Raw genomic sequence first — 14,403 nt, forward strand, 5'->3', positions numbered from 1 at the left:
GGTACAGCATGGAAAGGAGCTGTGCTGGTCCCCCTCTCAAACAGAAACAGCATGGAAGGGAGCTGTGCTGGCCTCCCTCTAAAACGGGTACAGCATGGAAAGAAGCTGTGCTGCCCCCTCTCAAACAGGTACAGAGTGGAAAGGAGCTGTGCTGGGCAACCTCTCAAACAGGTACAGCATAGAAAGGAGCTGTGCTGGTCCCCCTCTCAAACAGGTACAACATAGAAAGGAGCTGTGCTACCCCCTCTCAAACAGGTATAGCATAGAATGGAGCTGTGCTGCCTCCCTACTAAACAGGTACAGCATGGAAAGGAGCTGTGATAGCCCCTCTCTCAAACAGGTACAGCATGGAAAGGAGCTGTGATGGCCTATCTCTCAAACAGGTACAGCATGGAAAGGAGCTGTGCTGGCCTCCCTCTCAAACAGGTTTAGTGTGGAAAGGAGCTGTGCTGGCCCCTCTCAAACAGGTACAGAATGGAAAGGAGCTGCGCTGGTCCCCTTTTCAAACAGGTGCAGCATGGAAGGGAGCTTTTGCTGCACCCTCTCAAACAGGTACAGCATAGAAAAGAGCTGTGCTGAGCAACCTCTCAAACAGGTACAACATATAAAGGAGCTGTGTTGCCCTCTATCAAATAGGTACAGCATAGAAAGGAGCTGTGCTGCCTGCCTATCAAACAAGTACAGCATGGAAAGGAGCTGTGCTGGCCTCTTTCTCACACAGGTACAGCATGGAAGGGAGCTGTGCTGGGCCTTCTCTCAAACAGGTGCAGCATGGAAAGAAGCTGTGCTGGGCACCCTTCCAAACAGGTACAGCATGTAAGGGAGCTTTGCTGGCCTCCCTCTGAAACAGGTACAACATGGAAAGAAGGTGTGCGGCCACATCTCTCACAGGTGCAGCGTGGTAAGGAGCTGTGCTCGCCCCTATCAAACAGGTACAACATGGAATGGAGCTGTGGTGGGCAATCTCTCAAACAGGTACAGCATTGAAAGAAGCTGTACTGGGTATCCTCTCAACAGGTACAGCATGGAAAGAAGCTGTGCCGGGCACCCTCTCAAACAGGTACAAAATGGAATGAAGCTGGTCTGGGCACCCTCTCAAACAGGCACAAAATGGAATGAAGCTGGTCTGGGCACCCTCTCAAACAGGTACAGCATGGAAAGGAGCTGTGATGGCCTATCTCTCAAACAGGTACAGCATGAAAAGGAGCTGTGCTGGCCTCCGTCTCAAACAGGTACAGTGTGGAAAGGAGCTGTGCTGGCCCCTCTCAAACAGGTACAGAATGGAAAGGAGCTGTGCTGGTCCCCCTCTCAAACAGATACAGCATGGAAGAAAGCTTTTGCTGCACCCTCTCAAACAGGTACAGTGTGGAAAGGAGCTGTGCTGGCCCCTCTCACACAGGAACAGCACAGAAAGAAGCTGTGCTGGGCACCCCCTTAAATAGGCACAGCACGGAACGGAGCGGTGCTGGGCCCCCTCTCAAACAGGTACAGCATGAAATGGAGCTGTGCTGGGCACCATCTCAAACAGGAACAGTACGGAAGGGAGCTGTGCTGACCCCTATCAAACAGGTACAACATGGAATGGAGCTGTGGTGGGCAACCTCTCAAACAGGTACAGCATTGAAAGAAGCTGTGCTGGTCCCCTCTCAAACAGGTGCAGCATGGGAGGGAGCTGTGCTGTGGCCCCTCTCAAATAGGTACAGCATGGGAAGGAGCTGTGCCGGGCACCCTCTCAAACAGGAACAGCTTGGAAAGAAGCTGTGCTGACCCCCTCTCAAACAGGTACAGCATGTGAAGGAGGTGTGCTGGGCAACCTGTCAAACAAGTACAACAAAGAAATGAGCTGTGCTGCCTCCTTTCAAACAGGTACAGCATGGAAAGGAGCTGTGCTGGAGCCCCTCTCAAACAGGTACAGCACGGAAGGGGGCTCTGGTGGGCAACCTCGCAAACAGGTACAACATAGAAAGGAGCTGTGCTACTCCCTCTCAAACAGGTATAGCATAGAATGGAGCTGTGCTGCCTCCCTACTAAACAGGTACAGCATGGAAAGGAGCTGTGATAGCCTCTCTCTCAAACAGGTACAGCACGGAAGGGGGCTCTGGTGGGCAACCTCGCAAACAGGTACAACATAGAAAGGAGCTGTGCTACCCCCTCTCAAACAGGTATAGCATAGAATGGAGCTGTGCTGCCTCCCTACTAAACAGGTACAGCATGGAAAGGAGCTGTGATAGCCTCTCTCTCAAACAGGTAAAGCATGGAAAGGAGCTGTGATGGCCTCTCTCTCAAACAGGTACAGCATGGAAAGGAGCTGTGCTGGCCCGCTCTCAAACAGGTACAAAATGGAATGAAGCTGGTCTGGGCACTCTCTCAAACAGGTACAGCATGGAAGTGAGCTGTGCTGTCCTCCCTCTCAAACAGGTACAGCATGGAAAGGAGCTGTGCTGGCCCGCTCTCAAACAGGTACAAAATGGAATGAAGCTGGTCTGGGCACTCTCTCAAACAGGTACAGCATGGAAGTGAGCTGTGATGGCCTCTCTCTCAAACAGGTACAAAATGGAATGAAGCTGGTCTGGGCACCCTCTCAAGCAGGTACAGCATGGAAGGGAGCGGTGCTGGCCCCCCTCTCAAACAGGTACAGCATGGAAAGGAGCTGTGCTGGCCCGCTCTCAAACAGGTACAAAATGAAATGAAGCTGGTCTGGGCACTCTCTCAAACAGGTACAGCATGGAAGTGAGCTGTGCTGTCCTCCCTCTCAAACAGGTACAGCATGGAAAGGAGCTGTGCTGGCCCGCTCTCAAACAGGTACAAAATGGAATGAAGCTGGTCTGGGCACTCTCTCAAACAGGTACAGCATGGAAGTGAGCTGTGATGGCCTCTCTCTCAAACAGGTACAAAATGGAATGAAGCTGGTCTGGGCACCCTCTCAAGCAGGTACAGCATGGAAGTGAGCTGTGCTGTCCTCCCTCTCAAACAGGTACAGCATGGAAGGGAGCTGTGATGGCCTCTCTCTCAAACAGGTACAAAATGGAATGAAGCTGGTCTGGGCACCCTCTCAAGCAGGTACAGCATGGAAGGGAGCGGTGCTGGCCCCCCTCTCAAACATGTACAGCATGGAAAGGAGCTGTGCTGGGCACCCTCTCAAACAGGTACAGTGTGGAAAGGAGCTGTGCTGGGCACCCTCTCAAGCAGGGACAGTACGGAAGGAGCTGTGCTACCCTTTCTCAAACAGGTACATCATGGAAAGCAGCTGTGCTGGGCCCCTTCTCAAACAGGTAGAGCACGGAAAGGAGCTGTGCTGCCCCCTAAAACAGATACAGCATGGATGAGAGCTGTGCTGGCCTCCCTCTCAAACAGGTACAGCAAGGAAAGGAGCTGTGCTGGCATCCCTCTCAAACAGGTACAGCAAGGAAAGGAGCTGTGCTGGCATCCCTCTCAAACAGGTACAGCAAGGAAAGGAGCTGTGCTGCCCCCATTCAGACAGTCAGAGCAGGGAAGCAGTTGTATAATTCTCCCTTACAAAGCAGCAAGAGCACTGAAGTCTGATGGGGAGGTCTCCAGCTCACAAAATACTGTCAATACTGAATGAAAAGTAGAAGTGCAAACCTCCACCACAAAATAAGTGCAGCACAGAAGATTGCCATGCAAGCTTCCCTCATACACAACTACTGCACCTGTCTACACTTTCGTGTGTTGCGGGTAACTGGCGCTCATATAGAATTTAAGCATATGAATCTAATTCCTCTGGTAATAATGCTGGTGCATCCAAGAATTTTGGGAGACAACACCCCTCCTCCACTAGTTATCAACCAAAGTTGAAATCACATAAAACACAATGCCCGGCAGCACACAAAAAATTCAAATGCAATTGCAAATTATAAGTCCAAGCTTCAACTCCAAAATAATGGTTTTATGCCAGATATCTTTTATTCCACAACACTCCACTCCTTGCGCCAACGCGTTTCGCCTAGGTTCAAGACACCTACGGCTTCGTCAAGGCTGGAAATAATACAAAGTACGTATATTTGTAATCATATTCTTACATATGGTTCTAAAAACCAACCACCGTTCTCATGCAGACCGTGTCAAGACCGTAAAGAAACATAGGTGCATGGTAGCCAACATGCTACTATTTAAAACACAGTATTTACATATCTCATAAGTTAAGTACTAGTTGCAATGATACATGATTGCTTATGGTGTCTATTAGTATTCTCTAGACCCATTATTTACCGCGATAATTTCCAAATATTTTGTACAACCCAAGTGCTAGTGATAAATGAAAATTGTGCATCAAAATAAGATGCTGGTACCTTCACAAAATCAGGATCAATCCTGAAAAGCGACATATAATGATCAAAATAGTCCAGACCCATTATTCAGGTGACATATATATAGAGATCATATTATTCAACTGTTGCCTGCCAATGGAACAAGTTCCTACCTTATCGATGGTTCCCTCCAGTATTGTAAATATTTCTTTCCCAAAATCGGAGTTTTTCTGAGCTGCCGTATTAACCTGGCTGCTTACTCACGTCTATTGAGGCTGCATGCCTAAAAGTATATATTACACCCTTATTAATGAGGCTAATTTGCACTAATTCTGCATAGACAGTATTAACCTGTCCTATGTTATCAATAATCTGTGTTAGGATTTGAGAAGGCTTACCTCCATTGATTGCAACTTGCCAATATTTTCCAAAATTATTGAGGTCGAATCCCACAGGCTTATTGTATATCCGTATCCCTGTAATCACAATTAAATAATGGGGTTTAGTTACCCACTATCTCGCCACGAGGTTGAAGATAATAGAGCCTCCCGTAATATGTTTCCCGCTGTAGTCTGACTCTTACCGTATAAGTTTGAGCTCCTTATTAACCGCGGCGTCCTGCCCGTGTACAGGCAAGTGTGCGCTTGTTCTGCATATGTGCAGTAATGTGCACATTAGCAGATATAAAGGACGGACCACCGTATTGTGTCCACAAGTGGCCGCCATCTTAGAATAGGGCCGGAGCATTTTTGTACTAGCTAGAGTACGCATTAAGAGTAAATAAAAGACTCGATTCTCATAGTTACAATGACCGTCATATATAAATCGGGTCACTGTGATCCTATGCCGATAAATACAAGAGCTATTTGATTATTAGTTAGGAACCCGTTTAGTGGACAAAGTATTTCATATGCTTAAGGATATTCATATTTATGGCAGGGATATATCATGAGTAATATTGCAAAAGAAGCCTGTGAGCTACACGTACTCACATAAATCAGTTAGGGTGCATTTGGATTGTACAAAACATTGATAACAATATTCATTCAAATTCATTTGGTATTGCTTAACAGACGTATACCTTGTTCACAGAGAGTTATTCATGTGCTAGTCTGAACAAGTTTGTTAGGAGAGAGTGACCATAGATTGTTCATCATACCCTACCCTAAGTCCACCGTGAACCAACATATGATTGAATAAAAATAGTCTGAATCACATTTCGATCCCCCAGAAAGAACTGTAGCTCATGATCAAAATGCATTCCGTTATCCACGGCTTTTAAGCGCATAATCCATTTAGCTTCACATCTGCGTAGTAACAGCTCCCTGTTACCACCCCGTGGGCTGAGTTTAATTTGATCAATCCCAAAAAATACAAAGTTTTTACTTGCATTTTGTGCTGGACAGTTATTAATATGTTCCGCCGTGGGATATCTAGTCTCATTATGTTTCAAAGCTCTGACATGTTCCCCCATGCAGTCTTTCAACATTCTGATTGTGCTTCCCACATATATCTTAAGACATTTACATTGAATAATATACCCAACGTATTTGGTGCTACACGTGATATTTGTTAAAATTGTGTATTTTTTACAACCATCTATGTGAAAATCCTTGATCTTATCCAAAGTATAGTTACATACGCCACAGTGGCCACACTTGTTAAAGCCCTTGGAATATAAGTCTAGCCAAGTTTCTGATCTTTGTATTGGATAGCTTGGGCTTAGTAGGGTCCCTAATGTTCGTCCCCTACGATATGTAATTTGGGGTTGTGTGCCAATGTGTTCTTTTAATGTTTTGTCCATCATAATTACATGCCAATGCTTATTCATGCTATCTTTTAGCTTCATGGCTAACTATGGCTGCAGTGCATAGCTCCTTTAACCATCAGTGCAAGCTTTCTTAGCACCAAGAACAGGTACAGGAACAATGTCGGCAGGGCATAGCTCCTTTAACCACCAGTGCAAGCTTTCTTAGCACCAAGAACAGGTACAGGAACAATGTCGGCAGGGCATAGCTCCTTTAACCACCAGTGCAAGCTTTCTTAGCACCAAGAACAGGTACAGGAACAATGGCGGCAGCGCATAGCTCCCTCAAAGCAGAGCAGACAGAACAGATATCAGTAGTGCAGGCCTAGAAACAGCTACATGTGCATCAGCAGTGCAAGCTTCCTTCACATACACAGAACAGAAATGACACAGATCTAAAGGATGCCTCTTCACAAAACACACACACACTGCTTGCTAAAAAAACATCTCTGTATTGGCAAATGCAAGACTTGACTGTTTTGTAATAAATTGTTCAGTGTTGTGATGCAGACTTTATCATTCCTTTGACTGAACCCCAAAGACACCGAATGAGGGGCATTAGTCCAGTTGTGGTAATTTTAGAGTTACATATGAGATCCCAGCTTTCCTGGAAGAGGAGGTCTGTAGATGTAGAGGCCTCTACCCCACACTGCAGCCATTCCCTTGACATGTGTCCAGCACTGCCGTAGCAGGGCCCGAAGTGCGCTTGTGGTGCAGGCACAAACAGGTGTGATAAAGTGTCAGGAAAGTGAAGTGCAGGGGTGTCATCACCCACTGGACTATAATAGGGCTTCTTAGCTTCCTCTCCTGTAGGGGGAGGGTCCATGGACAGAGTTGCTGCAGTCTTTGGAGGGTTGATGTCACTTAGTCCTTGTTTCTCTGTTCATAATATAAGTGATCCTGGGTGGGAGAAGAAACAGGGTTGGTGAATATATCCACAACAGATGTGCAATCTACTTAACCTTTATACAATCACCCAGTCATGGCCCCAACAGGTTCAGCCTATGTGGGATCACTAGTTTTCTATCGTTTCTGTCTCCCCTCTCCATCAGAAGCTAGACATCACGTTTCACATCCCCTTAACTGGTACACAACATCCCACCTGGTGTTAAACTTGTCACACATTCCTCTTCAGGGCTTGTGTAGTCTGTAAACCTGCACTCCCACTGTGAAGGCTCTACCGTACCAGCTAACCTCTGAAACAAAAGGGGCAAACCAGTAACCAGGGACCTGGGCCGGATAATCTTTTGCAAAAATGTGGTCCCTATGGGGGAAGTGTAGCCCTTGACTTCCACGGCAACATGTCAAGAAGGGGGTACAAACACCTCTAACACAAATAACTCAGCATTACATATTTATCTTTTTATTTCATTTTAGCAACTTTTTATTTGATTGTTGACAGTGAGAAGTAAAACTTAGATTTGCTCTATCGAACAGAAGCTGTTCCCAAAAAAGGGGGTGATGGCACAGTGAAAGTGACCATAAGAGTAGAAAGTACATACTTGCTAAGTACAGAAATATATACATGCGGCTGATAGAGATAATAGAGTGTTAGAGATCAACCTCCGCTAGGCGAGTGTTGATAGCCACAATCAGTTTCTTGAAAAACAGCCCACATATAATATTTTTGTTGGCGTTTCGACCCCTGGACTTAATTTATTTAAAACGCGTTATCATCAGGATGCAGAAATATATAGGAGACACCAACTGATTTGGGCAATTTTTCCACCAATCAAGAGAATCTTTAAACATCAGTCTTCGAACAGTTTTCAAAATAAGTATTAAAACAGGATGTATGATGTTACGACGCGTACTTTGACAACGCGTACCATTACAACGCTACTTTTACAACGCAAGTCGTTACAACGACTTGCGTTGGGGGCGCTGGATAGTAAATAGTTTTATTTACTATTCCAACTCTAGTCCCCGTGGACTCTAGGGAAGGAGTTGGATAGTAAATTAAACTATTTACTATCCTAGAGCGCCCCCCAGCGCAAGTCGTTGTAACGACTTGCATTGTAAAAGTAGCGTGGTAACAGTACCACGTTGTTAAAGTTTCGTCATAAAGGATGTTCCCCATTCAAACATGCTATTTTGGATAGAAGATATATAGGCACTGTGCAATCATGTGAACATCACTGGGTCAGTGTGAAACAAACCTCAAGGAGGTTGCTCAAGTTGACAAATTCTTTGCAGAAAAGTGCATTATTGTATTGTATGTGACCGGAGGAGCTGAAATTTGGAAAGGAGGCCTTTCATCATCAAAATTAAATCTGTTTTACAAGTGTGCTTTAGTCTTGCACCGCAATTTCTGTTTCCTAACTCTCCAAACTAAGGCATCCCTCATGATCCAGGAGAGACGCATGAGTTTGGAGAGTTGTAAACAGAAATAAATACATAGAATAAATATGTAATGCTAAGTTATTTGTGTTAGAGGTGTTTGTATCCCCTTCTTGACACTTTGCCATAGAAGTCAAGAGCTACACTTACCCCATAGGGACCACCTACACTACCAGCTGTACCCTTACGAACCACTGCATTGTACACACCATGGCATCTGCCACCACAGCCTTTCCAGTGAGTAAAGGATATAACATCTTGTGCCTGGCATTTTAATCCTGTGACATTGCTGCAAACAATCCCCCTTTGTTAGGGCCTATGCAAACCACAAGCCTGGACTTTGAGAACTGGTGAAAGGTATGATATGTGCTGGCATTTGTACAGTGTGTTTCAACCACCTGATGGCAACACTTGGTTACAAAGACCTCTGATAACATTTGCTCCCTTTACAGATCTGCCATTCTTGTTATCTGGAGTCAAACTGATCTGTTGGTTGTATTTCATGTTGTTTCCAGGTAGATCATACTGGACAGTGAAAGGTGAAGGTAGGATTGAATAAGTTATTGTTCAGTGATAAACTATAAAGGAAGAGGCTGGTTAGATCCTGATATGGACCTGTCTGCCGCGTTATATGAATGGATGTTGGTGCCAAAGGACTTTGCCATTTGCTTCCTTCAGCTGGGTGTACAGCTGTCCATTATTCAGCTTCAGGTGGTTGTTATGTTTTGAGGCTTCTTAGTACATTGTGTGGGCTTCATACCATTTCATGTGTGTGTAGATATGTGGTAAGTTTATGTTAACATCTTTATGTGGGTTGATGTACAGTATAGTACATTTAAGTTAACACCTTTGGGTTAGTTGATGTGTGGCACGTTTAAGCCAACATCTTTAGCTGGATTTATGTGTGATGCTTTTACGTTAACATCTTTGGGTGGGTTGATATGTGGTACATTAAAGTTAACATCTTTAGGTGGGTTGATGTGTGATACGTTTACGTTAACATCTTTAGGTTGGTTGATGTGTGGTGCGTTTAAGTTAACAGTAACACCTTTAGTTGGATTGATGTGTGGTACGTTTAAGTTAACATCTTTTGGTAGGTTGATATGTGGTACGTTTAAGTCAACATCTTTGGGTGAGTTTATGTGTGGTACGTTTAAGTTAACATCTTTAGGTTAGTTGATGTGTGGCACGTTTAAGCTAACATCTTTAGGTGGGTTTATGTGTGATGCTTTTACGTTAACATCTTTGTGTGGGTTGATATGTGGTACATTAAAGTTAACATCTTTAGGTGGGTTGATGTGTGATACGTTTACATTAACATCTTTAGGTGGGTTGATGTGTGATGCGTTTACGTTAACATCTTTAGGTGGGTTGATGTGTGGTGTGTTTAAGCTAACATCTTTAGGTGGGTTGATGTGTGGTACTCTTAAGTTAACATTTTTAAGTGGGTTGATGTGTGGTACTTTTAAGTTAACATCTTTAGATGGGTTAATGTGTGGCACAGTTAGGTTAACATCTTTAATTGAGTTGATGTGTAAGATGATGAGAGGCTGTAGATGTGTCAGTATAGCTTGCATGGATGTGCTGTTGAAGTGCAACCGCTTTTCTAGCTATATGGCTTGGAGACATAAAAAGCTTGTGTCAAATGTGTACAAGTGATTTACGATGATGTATAAATATAACTTGATAATGATGTAGCAATGTATTTTTGGCTTGTAGCAGGGCTGTGTGCATGACAGAATCTGGAGTTCTATCTGATGTGTACTATTGTTGGTGGGTGATGTGTGAGAATAGCTGATGTAGATTTGTTCATTAAAGTGGCAAATCTTCTTCAACTAAATGACTTGGAGCCATTCCTGCACACATGGGTACCAGGAGAGTGCCTTAGAGGTAGCAGGCACCTACTACGATCCTATTAGATTAAATAAAGCCTGTGAGTGGACGGATGAAGGTTCCTTTCAATGGGCAGATGAAGGTTTATGAATAACTATACTCACGAGGAAGATGCCTGTCGACATCAACAGTGCCTTGACCTTGACGTCCAGGTCGATGGGGAACTGGACTGAGTAGTGGTCATTGGAACTGAACATCTCCTTCCGAACCCCTCTCCATACTCTTGTGATCCGGCCTATGGTGTGGGATTCGTTACTGGTTTTCACCTATTAAGAGACAGGAATTTTAGCACTGGTGCATTTCATATTTGATTCTCATACCCTTATGGTAAAATCAATCCCAGAAACATGTATTCTTCCTGCAGCATGCTGTGATCACACATTGATTAGACAATGACACACATAAGTGTGGGGTGTGGGTGCTCTGTAGTCCCAGGCATTCTGTATACATATAGAAACCCAACCTTCTCTCCGCCCACCTCACACAGGGTTGTTCTATATATTGTCTCAAACTAGTGTGATACAGGCTTGCCTCTCCTCGTATGCTCCTATACATACAGGGTCATATTCACAAACTGCACTTTTTAATACATTATTTTGTATTACAGTAGTTAAATTAAAATACTGCAAAATGATATTCACAAACCTATGAGGATAATTCTCCCACCGCTCCTATTTTTTCTGTGGGGAAATCCTTGCACATGTAAGTTTACTACTAAGTAGTAAATGTGGGAGGGACAGCAGAGTGGCTAGAAAAAGGGCATAGTTATTACAAGGTTTAGGGAGGAATGAGGTGGGTTTAGGGAGGGGGGGGGGGTGGCATGCGCTCCTCTGCCAAAGAGTAAGCCCGCACGATGGCCAGAATCAGGTACAACCGTCCATGCCGGACTCACATCACACTACATCTGAAAGCGGTCCACTGGCTTCCCATACATAAATGAACACAATTCAAACTTCTCACCCACACTTTCAAGGCACTACATAACATTGGCATAGCAGTACTCAACAATCACATCTGATTCTACAAAGCTTCTAGGCACCTCTGCTCGTTTGACCTCCTACTCGCACACATCCCATGCATACGGAAAGCCAGATCCCTCAGTCGAGCATTTTCCTACATCGCTACAAAAGCGTGGAATGAAGTGCCACTACTCATTAACCCTGGGCGTAGTTCGCGTAGTAGCGCTACGCGTAGCTACGCGAAGTGCGTAGTGCACTGTGCAAAATGCTGTTCACACGGATTGCACAGTGCCAGATGCTTGTCCGCACTGTGCAATCGGTGCAAACCGGATCTTGTACAGTGCAACCGGTCATTTTTTGCCGCTCGAGTAGTTTTCTACTCGAGCGGCAGCTTTCTCAACACAGACTGGTAGTTTCTCATTGCGAGCGGTCGTGAGCATACACAACCACTTGCAATGAGAAACCAGAACTCCCCGCGTTGAGAATCTCGCCGGGAGGTTTATTTTCCGCGCTCGCGATCGGCAACTTGATGTTGGTGATCACGAATGAGGAAAAAGTCTTGCTCGGATGTCATTTTGCTCGCTCGAGGTCACCAACTTGACGGTGAGGACCGTGAGCAAGCAAAAAATGACCACTACGCTCTACAATCCTGTATAACATACCATTACTATTACAAAAACAGCACTTATGAAGTTATTACAGCCAAAAAGGAACCCAAATCAGTAATTAATTACTCCGGTTCATAGCTGGAGTAAGTCCAGCACTACACATTGCCGACCACTGTTACTGCAACACCCTCCCACAGAAAATACTGGCGGTAGGGACTTAAAAAAAATCTCATAGAAAATAAAGTTAAAATACATTACATTATTTAAAATAGTTATAAATATAATTTAATGTTAAAAGAAATCTAAAACATATGTAATATTTAGTTGCAAAATATTTCTAGAACCTTTTTTGAATGTATAAATGAATGTAACACTTACATTTACTCAAATATAATTAATTTATTTTTAATTAATTCTATTATTCACTTTAAATCCTTATTAATGCATAGATAAAAATATAATTATTTTACTTTAGGTCAGAATACATTTTTATTTAAACTTCAGAAAAAGAATTTTTATTTAATATATATAAATTGTTTAAAGATTTTTTTAACAATATGTTTTATTGATTTTACATGGTATACACTGGGATGTGTCCTGGAGGATACATTGGGATGGATATAAATATCACAATATACATGGTGCAGTTCCTTTCAAATCCCACCAAATTATATTCGAACCAGTGAATATGTGGCCGGAAGTGATCAAATCAGACTCTCAGTTGTATGGAGACAAATCTCATCAGGGGGTCATAGGGCCCGATTCACAGAACTAACTTAAGACAAAATCCTAAAATTACTACTTTTGGTATTCACAGAAGTTAGGATTTTGTCTTAAGTTTGTCTTAAGACAGACTTAAGACAAAATCCTAACTTAAGTCTGTCTTAAGTCTGTCTTAAGACAAACTTAAGACAAAATCCTAAATTCTGTGAATACCAAAAGTAGTAAGTTTAGGATTTTGTCTTAAGTTAGTTCTGTGAATCGAGCCCATAGTCTTTCAAGGGTCTGACTTGATGAGTTAGGGTAATTCTATGCCCCTGTAGTCCACCCACCACAGCCATATTTTCTTATGCTTTTGGGTGCATCCCGAGCCTGAAACACAGCAATCTCTGCATTCATACATTCACCTGTGGTATTTTTCCATCTGCCGATCTTTGGAGGAGATACACTTTTCCACTGCGGGGCGATATCCCTTTTAGCAATGGTGACGGCTAAAAACAATACGTGCTGGTGTATCGGTTCCCCCCAATACTATTGGTGCTATGTAGTAACAATAACTTTGGCTCGAGATGTGGATCCCACAACACCACCTCGCTCAGGCAAGCCGCTACCTTTCGCCAAAATGGTTGCAATGCGGTACTGCCCCAGACAGTATGCATGAAGGTCCCCTCTTCTATCCCACATCTCAAGCATACAGGGGACTGGATGGCACCCATCTTCCATAGTCTGAATCAAGAATAATATATACGGTGCAAGTATTTAAACTGTATCAGTTGGTACTGTGTTGAGATTGCAGCACCTCGGGTGCTGGCCAAAGCTTCCGGCCAGTCATCGTCGGTTAAGTCTAGTATGTCCTCCTCCCAAGCTGATCTGGTCTTGTGTAATGTGGTAAGATTGTGCGTTGTCAGGGTTTGATATAACTGGCGGATCTTGTGAGCACCTATGTCACCCATCAGTAGGCGTCATTGTAGGGGATGGAATTCGGGCAGGTATTGGTCTGTCGCAGTATGGGGGTAAGTGCATGCCGAAGTTGGATATATTTATAGAATTGCGACTTGTGTGATTGAAACGCTGTCTTGAGCTGTTGAAATGACTTCAAAATGGTGCCTTGCACTATGTCTCCAAGGGTCGATATCCACCATGTCCCACCCTAGGAATCCCGTAATTGCTGTTACCGAGCGCAACAGTGTGCCGTGCCACAGCGGGGTCCCCTGGATCAGGCTGCCGTGCCATCCCATCTGTCAGACAGTAGCCCGCCATAGGCGGAAGACAGTGCTGCTGACGGGTTGTAGGAAATCCAAGTTTTGCACACTTTATTGGAGTTGATGAAGTTGAATATTCCCCATTGCCATATGATCCACTGCATATGCTGGGTCCGATTGTGGATTGTACCACCATTCATTGACCACTTGTAGGTGGGAGGCCATGTAGTAGGTAGGCATAAATGTCCACTGCCGCTATCCTGCCACTCTAGGTTAACTGCGTGCATGTGCTCAGTGCCACTCGCACAGCCCGTCATGCCAGACAAATGTATTATGTACATTCACCTGAGTAAACTAAGCCGTGGTATGGCATATGGGAAATTCTGCAGCCTATAGAGTATTCTGGGCAGGGAAACCATTTTAAAAATTGCCGTTCGCCCATATAATGAGAGCAGAAGAGAGGACAAAACTGCTGTCTCGTCTTTAAGGCTTTTAAGAACAGGATTGATGTTACGAGCCCATGAGGTCTGTGAGCAGGGCGACATATAGATACAGAGGTACTTAAAGCCAGTGGTAGCGCGTGACAACTGCTCAGCCCACTTCTCA

At 44.2% G+C, this 14,403-nt stretch overlaps 1 protein-coding gene across 3 annotated transcripts in view; it reads right to left on the reverse strand.

Moving 5' to 3' along the window:
- Positions 1–3,909: 3,909 nt before the first annotated feature.
- The window catches only part of LOC147678708 (phospholipid scramblase family member 5-like), a 250,081-nt gene continuing 239,587 nt past the window's right edge, over positions 3,910–14,403 (reverse strand). For 2 of the 3 annotated variants that reach the window (XM_086946158.1, XM_086946157.1), the window contains exons 7-8: positions 10,413–10,574; positions 3,910–6,975 (exon numbers count right to left, since the gene is read on the reverse strand). In XM_086946158.1, coding sequence (XP_086802284.1) covers positions 6,940–6,975; positions 10,413–10,574 — 198 coding nt within the window. In that variant the 3' untranslated portion in view covers positions 3,910–6,939. The remainder of the gene's footprint in view (positions 6,976–10,412; positions 10,575–14,403) is intronic. The other variant, XM_086946159.1, reaches the window with a different exon arrangement.

This window comes from Lissotriton vulgaris, chromosome 12 (assembly GCF_964263255.1).
Source record: "Lissotriton vulgaris chromosome 12, aLisVul1.2, whole genome shotgun sequence".
Lineage (NCBI taxonomy): Eukaryota > Metazoa > Chordata > Amphibia > Caudata > Salamandridae > Lissotriton > Lissotriton vulgaris.